General features: G+C 45.0%; 1 protein-coding gene across 19 annotated transcripts in view; it reads left to right on the top strand.

Moving 5' to 3' along the window:
• LOC126992341 (histone deacetylase 4-like) overlaps positions 1-25,000 on the top strand; it is a 48,426-nt gene that overhangs the window by 8,972 nt on the left and 14,454 nt on the right. For 14 of the 19 annotated variants that reach the window (XM_050851044.1, XM_050851041.1, XM_050851033.1 and 11 more), the window contains 6 exons: positions 5,889-6,032; positions 6,984-7,075; positions 7,408-7,442; positions 11,621-11,752; positions 13,290-13,507; positions 23,523-23,643. In XM_050851044.1, the coding sequence (XP_050707001.1) occupies positions 5,889-6,032; positions 6,984-7,075; positions 7,408-7,442; positions 11,621-11,752; positions 13,290-13,507; positions 23,523-23,643 (742 nt within the window). The remainder of the gene's footprint in view (positions 1-5,888; positions 6,033-6,983; positions 7,076-7,407; positions 7,443-11,620; positions 11,753-13,289; positions 13,508-23,522; positions 23,644-25,000) is intronic. The other 5 variants (XM_050851045.1, XM_050851042.1, XM_050851039.1 and 2 more) reach the window with 2 other exon arrangements.

Below are 25,000 nucleotides of genomic sequence, written 5' to 3'. Positions count from 1 at the left end.
CGGCCCGGCTCTCCGATTCGGCAACTGTATTTTTTTTTCTTTTGTTTATTATTATTATTATTTTTTTTTAGAGTGCCTTATTTAGACATTTTCACTTCTTTATTATCTCATTTTCCTTGTTTTCCCTTTCTTCCTTTCATTTTCATTGTTGTTTATAGACATATTTATATTATTTTCTTTCAATTTCTTCCTTCGTGGTGTATCTCTTTCTCAGCTATAATACATACCTTTACATAGTATACATTTATTTTTATATTTTTCTTCATTTATAGATAAGTTTACATCCTTTCGTCTTCCTTCTATTTCGTTGTTTCCTTTTATTTCGTATTTCTTGTACTTTTTTTATCTTGTCCCTGTTTCCACCTCCTCTTCCTCTCCATCTCCTCCTTTTTTGCATCTCTGTCTCTCCTCCATTTTACTATTCTCCTTGCTGTCTTATCTCATTCTCCTTTTCTTGTCCCTTTCTCCATCTCCTCGTCTTCTTCATCTCCTTTTCTATGTCTTTCTCTCACTCCAATTAACTATTCTCCTTGCTGTCTTATCTCATTCTCCTTTTCTTGTCCCTTTCTCCATCTCCTCCTCTTCTTCATCTCCTTTTCTGCGTCTCTTTCTCTCCTCCATTTAACTCTTCTCCTTGCTGTCTTATCTCATTCTCCTTTTCTTGTGCCCTTCTTCATCTCCTCTTCTTCCTCATCTCTTTCTCTCACTCCACTTTACTATTCTCCTTGCTGTCTTATCTCATTTTCCTTTGCTTGTCCCCTTCTACATTTCTCTTTCTCTATCTTTTTTTCTGCGTCTCTTTCCTCCACTTTACTATTCTCCTTTCTATCTCATCTTCTCGTTCTCCTTTTCTCTGGTCTCTCATTCTTTCCATCTCCTTTATCTCGTTTGTGTTCTTTCCACCCTCCATTCTTTCTGCTCTTGTATTTCCTTTCCCTTCCTCTCACCGCCCACGCACGCTTCACAACTTGTATTTCATTCACAGTTTGGATTGGTAAAGTTTTATTTGTTTCCTTCCCCTCCTTTCCTCTCTCTCGATCTTTCATTCTGCATGCTTCCTCCTCTTTCCCCTTCCCTCTCTCTCTCTTTCTCTCTTTCCTTCCATGTATTCCTCTCTCTCTCTCTTTCTTTCTTTGTCTCTCTTCCAACCTTTCCCCCTTCCCTCCCCTTATTTCCTCTCTCTGTCTTTCTGCTTTTCTCTCCACCTCTTTTCCCTCCCCTTCCACCTCTTTCTGCCTCTCTCCCTCCCTTTCTTTCCTCTTATTTTCTCTTTCTTTCTCTCCCTTCCATCCACTCCTCCTCCCTCACTTCATCCCTTTTTCCTCTCTCTGTCTTTCTCTGCCTTCTCTTTCTCCACCCTTTCCTCCCTCCGTCCTATCCTTCCCTACCTTCCTTCACTCTTTGCTTGTTCTTTCATCCTCTCCCTCTTTCATCCTCTCACTCATCCTTCCTTTCTAACAAAATCCTTCCAAATTCTCTTCCCTTTCAGTCCCTTCCTTCCTCTCCCTTCCTTCCCTTCACTTCTTTCTTGTTCTTTTCTCTTCCCTTTTTTTCAATCCCTCACCCTTCCTTCCTCTTTTTCCGTCCTGTATTTCGTATCTTTACCTCTTCTCTTTTCTTCATTATTCTACCTTCTCTTCCCTTTCCAGTCCCTTCCTTCCTCCCCTTCTTTCCCTCTCAGTTTTCCTTTCTCGTGTTTCTTTCCGCAGAGCTATCCATCATCTCTCCCTTCCCCTCTCTCCCCTTCTCTCTCTTCCTCTCTCTCTTGTTTATTTATGCATTTATTTGATTGTTTATTTATTTTGTTTGATTAATCGCCGAATCGGAGCGGTGTCGAAGTCTCCAGTCGGTGGCAAGCTCACGTTACGACGAACTGCACCGAAGTGTGTCCGCGTCTCTGCACCCTGAATCCCACTCCTGACACCAATTGATCCCCCGTCCAACGCCCCTCCCCAACCAGCCCACCAACCCCCCCCCCCCCCCCCTCCTCCCCTTAATGCACCCTAACCCATAGCTAACCCAATGTAACCTTCCTAACTCAATCCTCTGCTACCTCACACACCACCACTATCACCACCACCATTGCCACCACCAACACCACCTCTTTTAACCTTCGCCTAATGGTTTCTTCTTCTACATCATCTGGTGTGTCTGTTACTACTACTACTACTACTACTACTACTGCTACTACTACTACTGTTCTTGTTCTTTTTGCTCGTATTCTTCTTCTTCCTTATTCTTTTTTTTCCTCTTCTTCCAACCCGTGACTTCACCTCCTCCTCCTCCTCCTCGACTCACACACTCAATGCCCGCGACCTCCTCACTACCATTCGTGTGTGTGTGTGTGTGTGTGTGTGTTGTTGGCTCACGGGACACGCCCTTGTCATCCATCCTCTCTTACTGTTTGTTTGTTTGTTTGTTTGTCGGTTGGTTGGTTGGTTGGTTTATAGTACGTAATTTAGGTGTTTGTTGTATGCTCTTGTTGCTGTTGTTGTTGTTGTTGTTGTTGTTGTTTCTAACCATTCGAAATTTTTATCGTTTTTTTTTTTTTTCTTCATATTCATTAGTTGTTGGTGTTTATTTACATATTTATTTATTGATTGTTTTCTTCTTCGTTGTTGTTGTTTTTAATGTGTGATGACTTGTGATGACGTAGTAGTAGTAGTAGTAGTAGTAGTGGTGGTGGTGGTGGTGGTGGTGATAGTAGTGGTGGTAGCAATAGTGGTTATAGATAGTGGTGACGTTAGTACTAGTGGTGGTGGTGGTGGTGGTGATGCAAGGAATGTTGTTGGTGTTGGGTGGTGATGGTGGTGATGAAGAAGACTGTGATACTTGCAGTGAATGATTTAGTGGTGAGTCAGCGAGTAACATTATTATTATTATTATTATTATTATTATTATTATTATTATTATTATTATTATTACTACTACTACTACTACTACTACTACTACTACTACTACTACTACTACCACCTTCACTACTACTACTACTACCACCACCACTTCTTCTTCTTCTTCTTCTTCTTCTTCTTCTTCTTCTTCTTCTTCCTCCTCTTTCTCTTCTTCATCTTATTCTTGCACAGTATTTCGATATTTTGGGGCGGGAAATGCCTATGAGAGAGAGAGAGAGAGAGAGAGAGAGAGAGAGAGAGAGAGAGAGAGAGAGTCTGTCTGTCACACTTATCATTCTCTTATCTCTTCATTTAACAACTGAGATTAAATCATTCATCTCGGCTATCTATTATTCACTAACATCACTTCCTCTTCTGCACTTACGTCATCCCTTTCAATAAGTGCAATGACTACGTAGGTTCCAATCGCTTATGTGTAACTCAAACCGTCTATACTTTTCTCTATTAATTCCTCGTATGCAATTCCTTACCAATCTTTCTTTTGTTACTTTGTCTCCTTATTTCAACACTTACATCATCCCTATTCAATAAGTGCAATGAATACGTAGGTTCCAATCGCTTATATGTGTAATTCAAACCGTCTATACTTTTCTCTGTTAATTCCTCGTATTCAATTCCTTACCAATTCTTCTTTTGTTACTCGGTCAATAAGTGCAATGAATACGTGGGTTCTGATCCCCTGTGTGTGACTCAAATCGTTTATACTTTTCTCTATAGTAATTCCTCGTATCCAATGCCTTACCAATCCTCCTTTTGTTACTCCGTCTCCATATTTCTACACTTGCTTCATCTATTTCAATAAGTGCAATGTATACGTAGGATCTGATCGCTTATGTGTAACTCAACCGTCTATACGTTTCTCTATAGTAATTCCTCGTATTCAATTCCTTACTAATCCCTCTTGTGTTACTCAATCTCCTTATTTCTGCACTTCATCCCTTTCAATAAGTGTCTGATCGCTTATGTGCATCTCAAACCGTCTATACTTTATCCTAATTCCTCGTATCCAATTCCTTACCAATCCTTCTTTTGTTACTGGTTCTCTATATTTAACATCCTCTATGAAACCTTTGCTCGTTCATTACCGATTCTCCTTATACGACGATTCTCAATACCCCTAGTGCGAGAGCCTTGTCAAATATGTGTGCTTGGGTCTCGGAATGTTGAAGAATACCATGGTTCTCTATTTGTTTTCGTTACACGCCGTCATTTCTGTCACCCAGCCTACCTCCCGCCCTCCCACCTTCCCTCACCGCCTTCACCTTTACCCTTTTGATCACGCAGCTCCTGACGTCATTATCGTTGTCGGGGAAACGAAGAAAAGGGAAAAAAATCAAGGCCGTTCGGTGGTAGGCGCTTACAAATTGCTAGCGATCCGTCAGTGTTTGTGTGAGTGGGCGTGTGTGTGATTGTGTGTGTGTGTGTATGTGTGTGTGTGTGTGTGTGTGTGTGTGTGTGTGTGTGTGTGGGTGGGTGGGTGGGTTGGTTGGCGTGTATGTGGGTGTATGTGGAAAGAACGTGACAGAGAGAGAGAGAGAGAGAGAGAGAGAGTCTGGTGGGGTCATCAGAGTGAACTGAGTCACCCTCTGCGACTCTCGTCTCCCCCAGGATGGAGAAAGAGTGAGTGAGCGAGTGAGTGAGTGAGTGAGGAATGGAGGGAGGAAGGGAAGGAGCAAAAGAGTTGGGAAGGGATTGAGGAAGAGAAGGAGTGAAGAAAGGAAGGGAGGGAAGAAGGAAAAAAGAAAGGGAGGGAGGGAGGGAAAGAGGGAGGGACTAACAGACAACGTAAAAAGATGAAAAGTAAAGAAAATGTTAATAAAAAGGAATAAATAGTAGAAGGAAAGTAAGATTAAAGAAACGTAAGAAAAATAAAGAAAAATGAAAATGAGGAAAAGAAATCTATTGAAAGGGAAAAGTAAATGATAGTAGTAGTAGTAGTAGTAGTAGTAGTAGTAGTAGTTGTTGTCGTTGTTGTTGTTGTTGTTGTAATAGTAATAATAGTAGTAACACACACACACACACACACGATTGTCATAGGTCCGTGTGAGCCGTCTGAAGGCCCTGTGTGTGTGTGTGTGTGTGTGTGTGTGTGTGTGTGTGTGTGACGTCCTACACATGAGAGAATTACATTGTCACGCACCCTCGCCTACTCTCTCTCTCTCTCTCTCTCTCTCTCTCTCTCTCTCTCTCTCTCTCTCTCTCTCTCTCTCTCTCTCTTAACCCTATTCAAACATATTTTTACTTCCTTCCTTTCTTCCTTCTTTCCTCGTTATTTTTTCCTCCTGTCCTCTCCCCTTTTTGCCTTCCTTCACTTTCGTTTTTCCCTTCTATTTCCCCTTTTGCTACCTTTTCCTCCATTTCCCTTTCCTTCTTCTCCCCTCTAACCTATCTTCACCTTTGCTGCTATCCCTTCCTCCTTTTCTCTCTTCCAGCAATCCACCTCCAGTATCCTAACGTGTTCCTATTGACTTCCCCTTACTGGCCTTCAAGCCCTCTCCCCTCTTCTCTTCCCCTCTAACATCCCCCGAGTTCCCTTTTCTCATCTCTCTTACCTGTTCTCCGTTCCTCTCTCTCACTTAACACACCCCTATTTGAGTTCCCCTCCCCGCCCTTCTCTAATCTTCTCCTCTAACACAACCCAAGTCCCTTCTCTCATCTCTTTTTTCCTGTTCTCCGTTCCTCTCTCTCACTTAACACAGCCCTATTTGAGTTCCCCTTCCCACCCTTCTCTTATCTTCTCTAACACCACTCAAGTCTCTTCTCTCATCTCTCTTCTGTTCTCCGTTCCTCTCTCTCACCTAACACACCCCTATTTGAGTTCCCCCTCCCATCCTTCTCTTATCTTCTCCCCTTTTTCTGATCTCCCTTTCCTGTTCTCCGCTCCTCTTTCGTCCAGCCCCATTGAGTTCCCCTTCCCGCCCTTCCCGCCCCAGTGCCGCCTCCCCCAGTAACAACCCATGGTCTTGTCCTCTGCAGCAGTACCTGGAACAGCAGAATACCAAGCGGGAGGAGGAGAGGGAGAAGCACAGGAAGGAGACGGAGCGGTTGGAGGCGCTGAAGAATAAGGAGAAGAGTGAGCAATCGGCCAACGCGTCTTCGGAGGTCAAACAGCGACTCCAGGTACGAGAAATAGATAGATAGATGGAGAGATAGATACAGAGAAAGGGAAAGAGATATAGTAAGAGAGAAATGTGTGGAAAATTGAAGGAAATAGAGAGAGGGATGGATAGATAGATATATATATATAGAGATAGATAGACGTGTGATAATGGAAGGAGAGAGAGAGAGAGAGAGAGAGAGAGAGAGAGAGAGAGATTTAAACCATAAGAGAGAAAAAAGGAAAAAAAAAAAGAGAAATAGAGAGGCTCGGGGCTTGGTGAACATGTATACAGAGAGAGAGAGAGAGAGGACAGTCATTGGGTCAGGGTCACACAGAGAGAGGGTAAACAAGGGCCACAGAACCTGGTATACATGAGCGAGGGGAGTCGATCGCGCAGGATGGCAAACAAGTAGAGAGGAAGGGAGGAAGGGAAGAAGGGAGGGAAGTAGGAAGGGAGGGAGGTTAGGTTAGGTTAGGTTAAGTTGGTCGGTAAACAAGCATGGACGGAGGAGAGAGAGAGAGAGAGAGAGAGAGAGAGAGAGAGTTAAGATGGAGAGGGGCATGGAGAGAGAGAGAGAGGAGAGAGAGAGAGAGAGGAGAGTTAAGTTGGTCGGTAGGCAAGCAGGGATGGATGGTGGGTGTGGAGAGAGAGAGAGAGAGAGAGAGAGAGATTAGGTTAGGTTAGGTTTGGTTAAGTTGGTCGGTAGGCAAGCAGGGATGGATGGGGGGTGTGGAGAGAGAGAGAGAGAGAGAGAGAGAGAGAGAGTTAGGGTAGGTCATGGCAGACGGGTCGATTGATAGGTAGGTTAGGTTAGGATAGGTCAGGTTAGGTTAGGTTAGGTTAGGTTAGGTTAGGTTAGGTTAAGTAAAGAGAGGTCAGGTCAGGCTAGGGTAGATAAGTAGGCCAGGATGGGAATCGAACTGGTGGTGACTGGGTGGGTGGGGGCTTGACCTTTGACCTTGCGTTTCAGGAGGTTATCTTGAAGAAGCAACGGGATGCAGCGACCGGGGCGGCGGCTGGCGGTGGAGGGGCGGCGGGGGGCACCTCCAGCCTGCGGACCTGGTGAGTGTGCGTGCGTGTGTGGTGATGATGTGGGCGGTGGTGAAGGGAGCGAGAGTGGTGGTGGTGGTGGTGGTGGTGAAGGAAGCAGGAGTGGTGGTGATGGTGGTGGTGGTATCGGCAGGAGGCGGTCGTCATGGCAACCTCCCGCACGCCCACAACAACCTTCGCAGTGCCTAGCCGTATATAGCTCCCGGGAGAGAGAGAGAGAGAGAGAGAGAGAGAGAGAGAGAGAGAGAGAGAGAGAGAATTATTTTTAAACACGTGAGATTGTCCCTTTATGTTACAGAAATACCTGACTAACACGAGCCTCCCTTCTCCTCTCCCTTCCTCAGGCCGCCCGGCAGTGACTTCCCCCTCCGCAAAACAGGTAAGACTCGACGGACAAACAAACACACACACGCTGGACTGACTTTAAGCATAGACAAAAGCAGACCTGTATTCTCAAACGCTTTGGGGCTCACACACCCACGCCGAGACCCACGCCCACATGCAATAAGGGTTTCGTTAGAGGCTGTGGTGTATGGGTGCGTCTTTCCATGGGCTGTTTTATGAGCTTAATGATTGTTTAACAAGGCTTCTGCACCCACGTCCACATTCAGTAAGGCTTTCGTAGAGGCTGTGGTGGGTGGGTAAGTCTTTCCATCTCTTGTTTTATGAGCCTAGTGATAGTTTAACAAGGCTTCTGCACCCACGCTCATGTTCAATAAGGCTTTCGTTGAGGCTGTGATGGGTGGGTCATTCCTTTGGTGGTTTTATCTTTTACGAGCCCTGGTGATATTTTGACAAGGCTTCTACTCTGGGAATATGATGAAAACAGCACGCATCTCCTTTGTCGCCCATGGAAATCATTGTTGTGAGAGCCATACGCGTCTGAGAATACAGGCCTTACCGTAGATACAGAGAGATAGAGAGAGACCTGATTTGTTGTCGATAACCCAAGTAGCGTTGCCAGATCATCATACTCCAAGCAACGTATTTTTCAGTTTCCGGCCACACAGCTAATGCGAAAGAATAGAAACACACCAGTAATTAACCATTTCGACGGTAACTATTAATAAATCTAGCTGTTGGGGTGGAGGAGACAGTTTTTTGGGTCGGAAATGGGTAAATGTAATAGGCTGAGGACGACAATCTGGCATCGCGAACCCAAATAACAGCTAACCTAGTGGAGTTCAGATTCCCGCTTGATTTATGCGCCGCCGCCTCCCTCGCCGCCGCCACCGCCGCCGCCGTGTGTAAACTAACAAGATGATGATGATGATGATGATTGGTGTTTTTATTTGTATTCTTTGCACTGCTGATGTTGATGCTGCTGTCATTGCTGTTGTTAATAATGATGATGCTGTTGTTTTGATGCACGCGAAGAGCAGGGATAGTGAAGTTGTGTGTGTGTGTGTGTGTGTGTGAGAGAGAGAGATGGATGGTATTTGGAAGGCATTGCAGAGAGAGAGTTGCAACATAGGGAGCGTGGAAAAAAGTGAGTTGATCGGCTTTGGACTTTGTGAAACAAGAGAGAGAGAGAGAGACGAAATTAATGATAACTAGAAATAAACGAAAATAATTATGACGGGGAGACGAAACTAAGAATGACGAAACTGATAATGACTATAAATAAAGGAAGTTACTAATGATGAAACTAAGAATGACTTGAAGTGACTTAGAAATCGCCGAAGCTTAGAATGACCAAACCGAATTGACTATAAATGAAAAAAATAATTATGACGGGAGACGAAACTAACAGTGACGAAACTGATAATGACTAGAAATAAAAGAAGCTCCTAATAATGAAACTAAGAATGACTTGAAGTGACTTAGAAATCGCCGAAGCTAAGAATGACCAAACCGAATTGACTATAAATGGGAAAAAAACAACAACTAATTATGACTGGAAGACGAAACTAAAAATGACGAAATGATAATGACTATAGAAATAAAGGAAGTTACTAATAATGAAACTAAAAATGACTTGAAAAATAAACAAACCCGGTAATGACGAAACAAAAAAATGACTTAGAGATGAACGAAACGAATAAAAACTAGCCTGAAAATAATAGGAGAGACGAAAAGGATAGAAAACAAAACTAACAGAAAAGAGAAACAACACTAATAGTAAATAGTCAAGCTGGGGGGCATATTCTATAGATACTCATGGCCTCGGTGCACATCTCCGTATCAGCATCACCAACCATCATCATCGTTATCACCTTTCCGCACCGGATTATATATAGCCTATTCACACCTTGCTCGTCAGTCGAAGGAGATAAAGAGAGCCTCACCTGAGAGTCACCTGCGCCCCGGCCGAGAGACCCCGCGCATCAGCCTGAACGAACGGTCTTCAAACGAGTATATTGACGGCTCAGGCGGAGAAGAAGAGACGTTTCCTGGAAGTGCGAGAACCGCGTCATTGCTGAACTCTATTAATAGCTGCAAATAAAGGTGGTGGAAGTGAATGGAGAATTGAGAGTTGTATCTGTTAATAGCCGTAACGAAGGGTGCTGGAAGTGAATTTTAGATTTGAGAGTGGAAAATTGAATGGGTTGGTAATGACATCAAATTCCTCCTTATATCAGTCACTTCGGGCATAAATATCCTACTTTTTTATTTTTTTATTTTTTTTATTTATTTTTTTTTTTACAGCAGAGACAGCTCAAGGGCACACACAAAAAGAAACAATAATAAAAAAAAAAGCCCGCTACTCGCCGCTCCTAAAAAGAATCAAAAGAGGTGGCCGAAAGAGGGGACAATTTCGGGAGGAGAGGTGTCCTGATACCCTTTAAACTGTTGTCTGTTATGACCGACTAGTTACATCTATTAATAGCCGTAACGAAGGGTGCTGGAAGTGAATGGAGAATTGAATGGCTTTTAATAAGATCAACTTCCGCCTCACGTCACTCCTTTGTATATTATTATGTTGGTGTGACCGACTATTGTTATGTCTATTTATGTGTTGTATTACCATATATTTCGTTGCCCAAGTTCACCCATTTGTTAAGGCTTTCGTATGAGTTTTGGGCATTTCCAGGAGTAGTTTTATGATCCTGGTGGTAGTGTGACGCTTCTTCTGAACCGTGAACCTAAAGAAACACTCATTAAAACCTGATTGCTCCCCTCTTTGACCTTCAGAAATGGCTGATGTGAGAACCGAAAATGTCTTATAGTACCGACCTATATCCCAAACAAAAGATGATGCGAGTGTATGGAGAATTGAATGGATTGAATAACAGTAATTGATCAGATTCCCCGTCAGACCACCTCGGGCGTGAATCAACTATTTTCAACTGTTGTATAATATGTTAGCGCGAGTGACTAGCTATATATATTAATAGCCGAAGGATGATGCAGCGAATTGATACTTGAATGGACTATCAATAAGCTCAGACTCCTTAGATCACCTCGGTCCTGACTAAACTACTTTCAACGTTGTATATCATATTAGCGTGACAGACGAAACTATTAATATCCAGAACGAAATATGTTGCAAGGGACGGAAGAATTGAATGGATTTGCTAATAGTAAGCTCAGATTCCTCCTAAGATCACCACGCGGGCATCAGATCTCTACTTTCAACGTCGCATATATTAGCGTGACCAAACTATTAATAACCAGAACGAAATATGATGCAAGATACGGAAGAATTGAATGGATTGATAAATAATCTCAGAATCCTCACCACGGACCTCCATTCATTAACTCACGTCGTATATCGTGTTGGCGTGACCGAATCTTGGCCCGCCGTCACTTGGTAGGCTGATGCGAGTCTTGCGGAGATCAATACGTAGGTAGGAGTCGGAGGAGGAGGAGGCAGGGAAGGAAGGAAGGGAGGGTAGGAAGGCAAAAATGACGGGTCACATTCCATTATAATCATCCATGCCCGAATCTTTTTTGCGTCTAATTTCTCCTCGTGACTTTTGATCGTGTTTTTGGTGTGTCTTGCGTCATTATCAGTAGTAGTAGTTGCAATAGTAGTAGTAAAGGATGGCAATATCATAGTCTCAGGTTCTTAATATAAATCCGAAGGCAGAAAGAAAATGCCAGCCGTAGTAATGATAGTAAAAGGAGGCAATATAAGTGTTCTGAACTTCTTAATGTATATTCGGATAAGGAAAAAACAAAAGAAGATCGGTGACTAGACTTCCAAAGACCGACGGTATTGTTGTTACACGGAGAGGTCTATATGCGTTCGTGCGTGCGTGTGTCGTGGCTTGTAGACGTACTAGTAGTGACTGACTGACGTACTAACCAACTAACCAACCCTGAAGTGATGGAAAGGGACACCACTCACTTCACTTACATGTTACTGACCCCTCCTACCTCCCTAACGACTACCAAAGGAGAGGGATTGAGGATAATAATAAAGAGTTCTGATTTAGACTCGTAGCATCAATAGAGTACTCTTGACTCAGTGCTAGAAGTATTTTGTTGAAGTTTTGCTATAATATGACTGATTAATGTTGTTTTGTGTTGATTTCTTGGTGTTGTGACTAACGATCTTGCGTGTGTTTGCGTGTGCGTGTGCGTGTGTGTGCCTGCCGTGGTGGGCCGTAGCCTCGGAGCCCAACATCTGCCTCAAGGCTCGCCACAAACAGCGGATGGGCACGGAGCGGCGTCCTTCCCCCCTGGTAGCACGCCGCAAGGACAAGCTGCCCTGCTCCCTCAAGAGACGACCCCCGTATGCAGGTAACGTGTCCTCCCATGCCCTCCATCGACCCTCTCCGCCCCCTCCACCCCCTCCACCCCCCCTACTTCTCCTCCTCTTCCCTCTTCTCTTCACCTTTCAGAATTCAAACTCATCTCATCGTCCTCCGCCTTCTCCTCCTCCTTCTCTTCCCCTGTACAGTTTCATCTCATCTCCTTCCTCTCCCTTCGATCCTCCTCCTCCTCCTCCTCCTCCTCCTCCTCCTCCTCTTCTTCTTCCTCCTCCTTTTCAGCACCTTCCACCTCTACTTCTCCTCCAAGTCGTAGCTATAATGCCTCCTCCTCCTCTTCTTCCTCCACCTCCCTCTCCTCCTCGTCCTCATCCTCCTACATCCCCTCACGAGTGAGAGAGAGAGAGAGAGAGAGAGAGAGAGAGAGAGAGAGAGATTATGTGTGTGTGTGTGTGTGTGTGTGTGTGTGTGTGTGTGTGTGTGTGTGTGTGTGTGTGTGTACCTTTTCCCTCCTCCCTCCTCTCCCCCCCCCCTTTACCTGCCGTCACCGCTGTCACAGAGAAGTGGGTCACGGTTGAAGGAATACAAACGTACGTATGTACATAATAGTCTACCCTGCTCTGTCCCTATGCTGCCTCCCCCCCCCGTCCTTCCTTTTTTTTTTTTTTCCACCTCCATCACCACCACCACCACCACCACTGTCACTTCTTGTCTTATACTCCACCACCTTCACCTCCATTCCTATCACCATCTCCCCCTCCTCCTCCTCCTTCTTCTTCATCCTTTCTTTTTCTTTCTCTCTTTTTCCCATTCTCTTTCACCGCCTTTGTTATTTGTTTTTCTCTTTCCATTCTTCTTGATGATCCACCCTTCGTTTCTCTCTCTCTCTCTCTCTCTCGCGCTCGCTCTCGCTCTGTTTCCCTCTATTTCTCGTCTTCCTTCCCCTTTACTCTTGTTTCCCGCCTGCCAACTCTTCTCTCCCCTCTTTCTCTCTTTTCTCTCTCTGCTCCACTAACAAAACCACTCATTCTTCCACCCTTTCTTCCCTCTCTCTTTCCCCCCTCATATCCCTTTCACTGTACCTCTTCCACACACCCACACGCACATACTAAGACTCCACACTCCTTTTCTTCCCATATTGTTACTCCACCATCACTAAAACCACTCATTCCTCCACTCTTTATACTGTCCCTCCACCCAATCTTCCCCCTTTTCCACCCCTCATCATTCCCTTTCTTCCCCCTCCCCATGTATACTCAGACTGGACTCACCCCTCTCTTTCTTTCCCGCCTCCTCCTTCTTCATAAGTCCTCTTCCCTGTCACTGTCTTTCCCCTCCTCACCATTCCTCTTTTCCCTGACTATCCTCCTCCTTCCCCTCACACACCCCAACACATACTAAGACTGGACTCCCCTCTCTCTCTCTCTTCCCCCTCTTATCTCTCTTAATTCCTGTTCCCTGTCACTGTCTTTCCCCTCCTCACCATTCCTCTTTTCCGTCACTATCCTCCTCTTCCTCACCCACCCACACACACACTAAGAATGGACTCCTTTTTTCTTCCCCATCAGTCGAGAGCGGATCCACACCAGACAGCGGCCAGAGCTCTCCTCCCAACGGGCTACCCACCTCACGCTCATCCTCGGGGTCCACGCCTATCCATGAGGAGGGCGGCGGATCCCCCTATGGCGCCCACGGGGGAGGGGGCCAAGGATCCTGCTCCGACCTCCCCGTCTACTCCTCCCTACCCAATATCTCCATGGGACGTCCCCCACATTCCACCCAGCCCGTGAGTGTTCGTTGTTTGCTGTAGCGTGGTGAGTAAGCCCCGCCCACTCCATCCCAGTCACCCCCAATAGGATTCAGTCTTTTCCCAGCATTCACCAATAGGATTCAGTCTATTCCCAGCATCCAGTAGTAGTATTAAGCCTTTTTCCAGCACCCACCAATAACATTCAGCCTTTCCTAATTTCTCCCAATAGGATTAAGTCCCCTCCAGTGTCTATCAGTAGGATTAAGCCTCTCCCAGCATCCACCAATAAGATTCAGTCTCTCAGCATCCACCAATAAGATTCAGACCTTCTCCGGCATCCACCAATAAAATTTAGCCCTTCCCAGCATCCACCTATAAGATTCAGCCCTTCCCAGCATCCACCAATGAGATTCAGCTCCTTAGCATCCACCAATAAGATTCAACTTGGGATGGAGAGTGGGTGTGGCTTACTTGTGAACCAGCCAATGAATAGACACGTAAAAGGGAAAGGGGAGGAGCTTATTCGCCTAGGAAGCGTGGACGGTGTTGGATCGGAAGTATTTGTGTTCTGGGGTTTGAAATGGTGTTGTATGTAGGACCAGAGAGCGGTAAGTGTTGCAGGAACGAGTGTTGTGCCGGGACGGAGGCTTGGTAGGGTAGACAGAGGGTGTGTTGCAAGTTGAATAAGCAGGAAGTGTTGTGTTGATTGGAAGGGAGAGAGAGAGAGAGAGAACTGTTGCCGGGTCATTTTCGAGTCAGAAAGTGAAGTCCGACTCGGTGACATTCCTCCGCTGACCTTTTCCTCGGTTGCATGTGCTTAATATGTGATGAAGCCTTCGCCGGGAAAAAGATCAACATCACTAATTCACTTGCATCGTTTCTCTCTCTCTCTCTCTCTCTCTCTCTCTCTCTCTCTCTCTCTCTCTCTCTCTCTCTCTCTCTCTCTCTCTCTCTCTCTCTCTCTCTCTCTCTCTCTCTCTCTCTCTCTCTCTCTCTCTCTCTCTCTCTCTCTCTCTCTCGTCTTCCGCGTCGATGTAGGTTAAGCGATGTGGGAATGTATCTCTCTGTAGCTCTTTTTATCTCTCTCTCTCTCTCTCTCTCTCTCTCTCTCTCTCTCTCTCTCTCTCTCTCTCTCTCTCTCTCTCTCTCTCTCTCTCTCTCTCTCTCTCTCTCTCTCTCTCTCTCTCTCTCTCTCTCTCTCATCATTAATAGTCTTTCCTTTAGGTGGTCATCTAGTCATTGTATTAATCAAGACGTTAATTAATTAGTCGTGAAACCGTAACTAACACACCATCATCATCATCATCATCATTATCATCATTCCATTCTCAGGAGCTGCAATGCGTAGGTCTGTCTTCTTTCATATAGTATCCTTATAATGTGTATCTGTATATCTTTGTATCATTCGCATTTGTCATCCTTGCTCCCTTTGGTCTGCCCGTCACTATATTTCGGAAGGAGAGGAGGTGTCTTTTTAAACTCCTCTTGTGTGTTTTGGTGTATCGAACTGCCGTGTGTAGGCCGTCTATCGTTGTGTATCTTCGTCTATCATCCGCATTAGTCATCTTTCCTCCCTTTGGTCTGCCCGTCACTGTATATTTCGGAAGGAGGAGGTGTCTTGATATCCCCGTAATTCAATCGAGCTGCCATGTGAAGGCCCTCCCTCTATCCTCCTGCACGTAGTCTCATATTCCTGCGTATCTTCGTGTGTCAGCCGCATTAGCAGTCTTCCTCCCGGTGGTCTGCCCGTCACTGTATATTTAGCCCCTTCGGCAGTCGGCGGCGCGCAGTCAATCAGCGATGCGCGCGGTCTAATCGCGCGATCTTTAGGTGACGCCACGCGGGAGTGAACTCGGTCATGGGGAAGGAGCCCCGTGTTGCCTCGCCTATCCATAGCAGGGTGACTCAGCCTCGCTCCTGTCATGCAGCTGATATTCCCCGACTGTGCGATCTGTAAGTACCGAGGCTGCTGCTATCGTGTGTGTGTGTGTGTGTGTGTGTGTGTGTGTGTGTGTGTGTGTGTGTGTGTGTGTGTGTAGGGGGGGGTCATTCTTCGTTCTCTCTCTCTCTCTCTCTCTCTCTCTCTCTCTCTCTCTCTCTCTCTCTCTCTCTCTCTCTCTCTCTCTCTCTCTCTCTCTCTCTCTCTCTCTCTCTCTCTCTCTCTCTCTCTCTCGTTCAAAGTATAGATTGATCAGTAAACATGAAACTCTTGGGTACAAGCGAGCCACATTTCACTGCCGATCCCACAAAAACACACGCACGGACAGAAATTTTTTAACAGCTACCAAAGTCTTCATTCTCTTAAGACAAACCAACACTAGGGATCCACTATCACCATCATCCTCTAGTGCAAAATCACCCACATATACTCATTCGAAAACAACACCATCACATCGCTTACGTGACGGATGAGAAACGTTAAATAATTATATTTTCCTCGAGCGCAGGCAGTCTATGATCAGTGAGGTGGCGAAGCTAGCGTGGGAGGTATTTCCTGAGGGAGAGAGAGGAGAACGGCGCCCGCGTGTGTATGTGAGTGTGTGTGGCTGAGTCAGGACCTGCTGGCTGGCTGGCTTGAGGGGTAGAGACGGGATGCTATGGCGTGGCATGTGACGTTTGTGGGCCGGGAGAGGACGAGCCAAACCACTTCATCGTATGGTTTCCAGAATACGCGGAAAAGGAATGCTTACTAAGACTTCCCTCGCGTGACACAGTGAGAATAGAGTCAGGAATTTTTCGGTCTTCAGTGTCAAGACCAGATATACTAACAAAGGAAATACTAACAGAGACGTAAGACTTCCCTCACGAGACTGCAGCTTTACGAATAGAATGTAAATATAAACTCAGGAATTGTTCTTTAGTCTCAAGAATATAGAGATGGCAAAACAAATACTAACAGACAAAAGACTTCCCTCACGAGACAGCAGCTTTACGAATAGAATGTAAACATAAACTCAGGAATTGTTCTTTAGTCTCAAGAATATGGAGCTGGCAAAGCAAATACTAATAGACAAATGACTTCTCTCACGAGACAGCAGCGTTACGAATAGAATGAAAATACAAAGTCATCAATTGTTGTTTTGTCTTCGGCATCCAAAAAAATATACAGTTGGCAGAGGAAATACTAAGACATATAAAGTTCTCCCGCGTGGCACATTTGCTTTACGAATGGGATGAAAATAAACACCCAGGAAATATGTTTTGTCTTTAGTGTCAAGAAGAAAATACTAAGAATCAAGACCTCCCTGGCGTAATACAATAGTCAACGTTCAGGATTAAAATATAGTCAGGAAATATGTGTTGCCTTAAGCGTTGAAAATACTGACATAGCAAAGGAAATACTGTCGGTTTGGAAGACTGAGACTGACTGGAAATATGTTTTGTCTTAAGCCCGAAAATACTGACATAGGAAAGGAAATACTGTCGGTTTGGAAGACTGAGACTGACTAGAAATATGTTTTGTTTTAAGCGCCGAAAATACTGACATAGCAAAGGAAATATTGTCGGTTTGGAAGACTGAGACTGAGTGGAAATATGTTTTGTTTTAAACGCCGAAAATACTGACATAGCGAAGGAAATACTGTCGGTTTGGAAGACTGAGACTGACTGGAAATATGTTTTGTTTTAAGCGCCGAAAATACTGACATAGCAAAGGAAATACTGTCGGTTTGGAAGACAGAAAGATAATGAAAAGATACAAGAACACGATCTCAACGCATGATTAACGAACCAAACTCAGGGAGGTGTCCGTTCAAAGGTTACGCGGCCTGAACGAAGCGAAACGGAATGGAACTCACCGGAACTTAAGATCGGTATTCTGAACGCCTCCACTCTAACATCAACAAATTCCAAAGGCCAAAAAGGAGATTCACTACGTTCTCATGAGTGTTTTGTTCACGTTCATGGCAGGAGAGATGCTTTGCCAAACTACCACCACCAGGGTCACTGAGCTACCCTCCACGGAAATGCCCGCCACCACCACCACGACTCCCACGAAAGCCTTGTAAAATGTGTCTGTGTGCTTGGGTGCTGAAATGTTTAAGAATATGACGCTAAAACTCTTCTTGTTTCTTCCTCCTCCTCTTCCTCCTCAAACTCTTCTTGTCTTTTCCTCCTTCTCTTCCTCCTCAAACTCTTCTTCTTGTCTCTTTTCCTCCTCCTCCTCTTCCTCCTCAAACTCTTCTTTTTGTCTCTTTTCCTCCTCCTCTTCCTCCTCAAACTCTTCTTCTTGTCTCTTTTCCTCCTCCTCTTCCTCCTCAAACTCTTCTTTTTGTCTCTTTTCCTCCTCCTCCTCTTCCTCCTCAAACTCTTCTTCTTGTCTCTTTTCCTCCTCCTCTTCCTCCTCAAACTCTTCTTGTCTCTGTTCTTCCTCCTCAAACTCTTCTTTTTTGTCTCTTTTCTCCTCCTCTTCCTCCTCAAACTCTTCTTTTTGTCTCTTTTCCTCCTCCTCTTCCTCCTCAAACTCTTCTTCTCGTCTCTTTTCCTCCTCCTCTTCCTCCTCAAACTCTTCTTCTTGTCTCTTTTCCTCCTCCTCTTCCTTCTCCTGCTCCTCCTCTCCTATATATGCGTTTAATACCCAGAAAAAAAGGAAGGTGCAACATATGATCTAATTTGACTTATTGAGACGAGGTCGTGTCTGGGAATCGCTAACGACGCCTTGCTTGCATTCTTTCACGCGTTTCCATGTTTCAGTTTCACCGCCCCCCTCCCCCCTTCCCCTCTGCCCCCCTCCTCTCTCGCTCTCACTTTATCTAACACCTGCATGCCTCCCTCTCGCCCCCGTACCTCCCTGTTCCCCCTACCCCCACCACTGGCCTCAAATAGCCCGTCTTGCAGAATGAATCACGGACACACACACACACACACACACACACACACACACACACACACACACACACACATACTCAACTATCGGGTCATTCATTCTTTTTCGGCATAATTGAAGCAAAGCGTTACGACCATGTACGTTTTGACCCTCCCGTTTATTTTTAACTGTCTGTCTTTCCTTTGCTATATGAAAAAGACCTCACTTGTTTGTTTGTCAAGGGGTGATGATGGTGGTGGTGGTGGGGGTGGGGGTGGGGGTGGAGGGTGAGTGGGTGTGGGTACCTCCTTTTCACATGGGTACTTTACGTGGGTGTCTTGGGAGGGAAAGGTTTGGAGGAGGAGGAGGAGAAGAAGGAGTCGCTGGCACAGGAGTAAACAGTGTACATAAAATTAGTGTGTGTGTGTGTGTGTGTGTGTGTGTGTGTGAGAGAGAGAGAGAGAGAGAGAGAGAGAGAGAGAGAGAGAGAGAGAGAGAGAGAGAGAGAGAGAGAAATTGTATATGAAGTCAATTTTCTGTAAACTTGTCCTCCTATATCTTCCTCCTCCTCCTCCTCCTCCTCCTCCTCTTCACCCACAACTCACCCCCCTTGACTTTTCCTCCCCCACACCTTCCCTGTCCTTCCTTTCCCTTCCCCCACTCCCCCCTTCTCCTCCTCCGTCCCCCCTCCTCCCCCTCTCCCCCCACACCAGTGTTGCAGTAGTAATAAAACCTTCAGTCCCTTCTTATAGAAATTTGGCAGACTGGTCTGGCACGCGGGGAAATTATTTTTGATCCTCTTGTTTTTTTGTTTTGTTTTTGTTTGTTTTTGTTTTACGTTTATTTTTGTTTTAATCTTCCTCGTTTTCTTTTTTTTTCGTTTATTTTCGTTTTCGTTTTGGGTTGGTGGGTTGTGTGTGTGTGTGTGTGTGTGTGTGTGTGTGTGTGTGTGTCTCTCTCTCTCTCTCTCTCTCTCTCTCTCTCTCTCTCTCTCTCTCTCTCTCTCTCTCTCTCTCTCTCTCTCTCTCTCTCTCTCTCTCTCTCTCTCTCTCTGTCCTTATTTATTTTTTTATCTTCATCGTCATCACCTGCTTCTCCTTCATCATTTTAATCATCATCATTATATTTCTGTGATGATGATGATGATGATGTGATGAGTGTTGCTACCCTGATCAGAGAGAGAGAGAGAGAGAGAGAGAGGGGGGGAGAGGGAGAGGGAGAGAGGGATTGCATTGTAACTTAGAGAAGAAGAAGAAGGAGGAGGAAGAGGAGGAGGAGGAAAAAAGACGTCTTGTTGGTTCAATTTTGCCCATCTTAGTTCTCCTTTTCCTCCTCCTCCTCCTCCTCCTCCTCCTCCTTTATCCTTTTCTTTCATATTTTCCTCTTCTTTCCTTATACTTTCTAACCAAGCCAATCCTTCCACTTCCCTTCCTTTGATAATTTAGCGCCCGAGAGAGAAAGGACTTCGAAAAGGGAGGGACGAAACTTGCATCCTTATCTTTCCTTACCTTCGTCTTCTCCTTCCTTCCTTCTTTCCTCAATCCTTATCCTTCCCAGCCAACTTATCCTTCCTTCCTTTTCCCTCTTTTTCTTTGGTCATATAGAGAGAGACTCCTACACCTTACATCCTTGTCTATTTTCGTCGTTTTCTCTTCTTTCCTTCGTTTTTTTCCTTCCTTCTTTCCTCAATCCTTATCCTTCCCAACCAACATATCCTTCCTTCCTATTCCCTCTTTTCCTTTTGTCATATAGAGAGAGACTCCTACACTTTACATCCTTGTCTATTTTCGTCTTTTTCTCTTCTTTCCTTCGTTTTTTTCCTTTCTTCCTTCTTTAATCCTTATCCTTCCTAACCAACTTATCCTTCCTTCCTATTCCCTCTTTTCCTTTGGTCATATAGAGAGAGACTTCTACACTTTACATCCTTGTCTATTTTCGTCTTTTTCTCTTCTTTCCTGACTTACTCAATCCTCATCCTACCTAACCAACTTATCCTTGTATCCTTCCTTCCTTATTCCTTCCTTTGGTCATTCGTGAGTGAGGGAGACTCCAAAAAGGGCATGGCAAGACTTACTCACATCCGTTCCTTCATTCACCTTTTCCTTTCTTATTTAATCCACATTCTTCTTTCCCACCTTATCCTTCCTTTCCTTTGATCATTTAGTAAGAGTGAGAGAGAGAGAGAGAGAGAGAGAGAGCAAGGGAGGGGGAACCTCAACAAGGGCGGTTCAAAACTCACATTCGCTTCTTCATTCACGTTTTCCTTCTATTTTCCTTCCTTTCTTCCTTATTATCCCTTCCTTTGGTCATTCAGCGAGAGAGTGAGGGAGGGGGAGAACTTCGAAAACGACGGGACGAGACTGAGAATAAATCGGACGTGAATAGAAATGCATAAGCTAGCGAGAGGCAAACACGTGAACGCCCTGCCAAGATCCTGGTGGTGGTGGTGGTGGTGGTGCTTCTAGTGAATGGTGGTGGCGGGGTCTGGAGTCCTGCCAGCGCTCCGTGATCTACACTTGTCCTGGCAGCTCCCTTCCTTTTATTTATGTACCCCCTCCCTCCTCGGCCCCGTCTACCCCGCTAGCTACCTCTCCACCCCTCCTCCTCTCCCTGTCCTGAGCTCCACACACCTTTCCCTCCGCCTTCTCTTTCTCAAACCTCTCTGCCTCCTCCTCCTCCTCCTCCTCCTCTCCCTGTCTTCAGCCCCACACACCTTTCCCTCCTCCTCCTCCTCCTGCTCCTCCACCTCCATCTCCTCTTTCTCCTCCTTCTTCTCCTTCTCAAACTTCCCTGCCTCCTCCTCCTCCTCCTTTCCCAGTCTTCAGCCCGACACACCTTTCCCTCCTCCTCCTCTTCTTCTTCCTTCTCTTTCTCACACTTCTCTGCCTCCTCCTCCACCTCTTTCCTCCTCCTCCTCTTCCTCCCGTCTTCAACCACACATACCTCTCCCTTTTCTTCCTCCTTCTCCTCTTCCACCTCCTCCTCCTACTCCTCTCTTCTCTTCTTCTTCCTCCTCCACACTCTCCTCCTAATCTCCCTTTACCAAGAGCTAGACAAGTGTTTCGCCTATAGCTGTACCCATTTTAGCATTCACCCTTTTCTCTCTCCTCTGCGGCAATCGTCTAGTATTTCTCTTATTTTTCTTCATCTTTTTTCCTTTTCTTCTTGCTTTTAATTTTCCTATCAGTTGTTTTCTTCATCCAAATTCTTGCATTGTTGTTTTTCATTCGGTTAATATTTCCTATCTTGTTCTCGTCCTCTCGTGTCTTCCTCCTCCTCCTCCTCCTCTGCTTCTTCGCCTCCTCCTCTGCTTCTTCGCCTCCTCCTCCTCCTCTTTCCCTAAACTTAGTACCAAAAGTCATCATACCTCCTCTTCTCTCCTCTTCCGCCTCCTCCTCTTCTTCTCCTCTTTCCCTAAACTTAGTACCAAAAGCCATCATACCTCCTCTTCCTTCTCCTCTCCTCCTCTTCCGCCTCCTCCTCTTCTCCTCTTTCCTTAAACTTAGCACCAAAGGCCATGATACCTCCTCTTCCTCCTCCTCCTCTCCTCTTCCGCCTTCGCCTCCTCTTCTCCCACCTCTCACGTACCCCAAAACTGAAGGCTGGTGGCGGATTTCGTTGCTTTTCCTCCTCCTCATCCTCCGTCTTCACCTCCTTACCCTCCCTTCTCTCTCCTCCCTTTTCTGAATACTGAAGACAAGGAAGGCGGGGCAGAAGGCGTTGTTTTCCTTTCCTTCTTCGCCTCCATCCCCTTCCGTTATCCGAGTACTGAAAGCGAGCTAGAGAGTCCGGTATCAGGGCAGACTACAGCAGGCGTTCAGGGGCGTTCATCAGTTCTCATTTAGTTCCCGTGGTGACAGCTGGCGCCCTGAAATAGTCTGCTAATGAATGTTGTGAGATCCATCACCGGGCGTCTCAAGGTCACTTAGCCACACACACACACACACACACACACACACACACACACGAAGGAGGACGGAAGAAGGGCTCCTGTGTGTGTGTGTGTGTGTGTGTGTGTGTGTTCGAGGTCAGTCCAGGTTGATATAGAAGATGCGTGCAGGTAACGAAATAGGAAGGAAAGGATAGAACAGAGGAAAATAGAAGAAGAAGACGACGCAGAAGAAAGTGATTAAAAGAGGAAGAAGAAAAAAAAACTGCGTTAACTAAGACGGTCTCGATCTAAAAATAAAATCCTTCAACTATTTTTTCACATGTATACTTTTTTTTAAACATAATAATCTTCTCAAGGTCGCTTCTTTAGACTTTCGCAACGACGAGAGAGAGCGAGCGAGCGAACGAGAGAAAGAGAGAGAGAGAGAGAGAGAGAGAGAGAGAGAGAGAGAGAGAGAGAGAGAGAGAGAGAGAGAGAGAGCACTGACGTTTCTTTGCCCATTAACACTATTCTTAGACTTGATGTTAATTGGCTCTACATTACTAATTCATGTCACGGGTGGTTAGGTAATGTTGAGGGATATAAAACGTGACTCCCTCAAGGAACTTAACAATTTAAACCATAGAAAGAAGGGAGGATAGGAGGGAGGGAAGGAGAGAGGGATCTGTGTGTAGAAGAAGAAGAAGAGGAAGAAGAAAAGGAGAAAAGAAAAAAGGGGAAATGAACGAGGAAGATAGGAAGGGAAATACGTAGATAGAAAGAAAAGAAGGAGGAAGAGGAGAAAGTAGAGAAGAAGGGAAAAAGAGAAAAAGGAATGAGGAAAGAGGAAAGAAAGAAAAAGAGATAGAAAGATAAGTAGGAGGAAGAGGAAGTAGAGAAAAAGAGAAAGAGGAATGAGGAAGGAAGAAAGAAAGAAAATAAGATAGAAAGATAAGGAGGAAGAAGAAGAAGAAGAAGAAGAAGAAGAAGAAGGAAGTAGAGAGAAAGAAAGGGAAGGAAAAACAGAAAAAAAGAATGAGAAAGGAAGGAAAAAACATAGAAATACAAGGAATAACAACAGTAATAGTAGTAGTAGTAGTAGTAGTAGTAGTAGTAATAGTAGTAGTAGCAGCAGTAGTAGTAGTAGTAGTAATAGTAGTGGTAGTAGTAGTAGTAGTAATAGTAGTAGTAGTAGTAGTAGTAGTAGTATGATTATGTGTCGGGAAAATAAACATGGGTGGAGGTTTCATTTATGTAGTAGTAGTAGTAAAAAAAAAAAAAAAAGGTAGTAGTAGTAGTAGTATATATATTTTTTTATAGTAGTAGTTAGCATTGATGACACTGCTGGTAACATTTCCCGGCCGTGTCTTTCCCAGGAGGGGCTGAAGCTTCCCATAGTGTCTGAAGCGGACATGCGGACACTCCCGACCCACATCGGCATGCCCCTGACCGGACACCCCCTCTCCTCCACGCTCCCCTACTACCCGACTCTACCAGGTGAGGACGCGACTTGTACCTGTATTGAGGGTGGGTAAGGTGGGAGCAGTGCCTAGTGTTTTTTTTTTTTTTTTTTTTTTTTTTTTTAGTTGCCCTTGAGCTGTCTCCCTTGCTATAAAGGGGGGGGGGGCTCTATATTGTTTCTTTCTTCCTTTTTTTCTTTCTTTTTTCTCTTATCTTTTTTTTCCTTCTGTCATTATTTTTTTTCCTTGCAATGTCCTGTTTTTTCCTGTGTGTCATTTTCCTTTTTTTCCTTTCTTTTTATATCATTATTTTTTGGGGGCCTGTCATTTTCCTTTCTTTTTTCCTTTCTTTTTTCCTTTTTTTTTTTTTTTAGGGGGGTGTCTGTCTCTATGTTAGTCTTTCTGTCTGTCTATCTGTCCCTGCCTTACTGTCTCTCTGGGTGTCTGTCTCTATATACATAAGTCTTTCTGTCTGTCTGTCTGTCCTTGCCATACTGTCTCTGGGTGTCTGTCTCTATGTATAAGTCTTTTTTTTTTATCATTCCTCCCTCTCTCGGTTCTCTCCCTCCCTCCAGTCATCCATTGCCTCCTTCCTTTCATTCTGCCACGTTTTCTGACAGTCCAGCGCTGCAAATAACCTCCGCCAATTCAGAACAGTATATCATGATCGCCAGACTCACAGCTTTGGCAGGGGTCTCTGGTGTTGAGGTTTTATTCATTGCCAGTAAACAAGCAGATAATTTAGCATTCCTAGGCGGGGAGCAGCAAAACAGGCACAGATCTTTTCTCTTGACACAGAAAACCCACTAAAACAACCTTGACGCATCGTAGCTTATTTGAAACCCATGTGACAGTGTGCAAAAGTTCTCGAATAGATCAGGACAGTAAATTGGTGGACCGGACAGAGGGACCACACTTTTGAGATAGTATACGCCTTCAGAAAACTTCCTTGAAATAGTGTAGCTACTCCTAACTCACTGAAAGCCACGGAAAACTTTTCTTCACATATCTTAGTCCTGGGTTGGGATTCACAAAGCAGTAGCGACATAGTTAACCCGTCCGCTGCGATTGGAACGAATTTGTCTTTCACTGGTAGCCTGATAACTTATACTCCCAGGTCTTTCTCTGCCTCTGTGATGGATAGTGGAGTGTTTCCCATGTGGTATTGGTATGCTGGGTATCCCCTCCTAAGGCACAGGACTTAACATTTTTCTTCATTGAATTGTAGCAGCCACTTTTTAATCCATTCCTGTAGCTTGGTGAGGTCTTCTGGTCGGAAATCCGCAGTCAAGGGGTTAAGGGCCTTGACAGTACATCGGCATTCACAAAAGCCACACTAATAAGTATATGCTGCTAATCACTCTTAACATCAGCATTTACAAAGCAGTCATGAC

Source organism: Eriocheir sinensis, unplaced genomic scaffold (genome assembly GCF_024679095.1).
Source record: "Eriocheir sinensis breed Jianghai 21 unplaced genomic scaffold, ASM2467909v1 Scaffold449, whole genome shotgun sequence".
Classification (NCBI taxonomy): domain Eukaryota; kingdom Metazoa; phylum Arthropoda; class Malacostraca; order Decapoda; family Varunidae; genus Eriocheir; species Eriocheir sinensis.
This window is presented reverse-complemented; position numbering and strand designations above follow the sequence as displayed.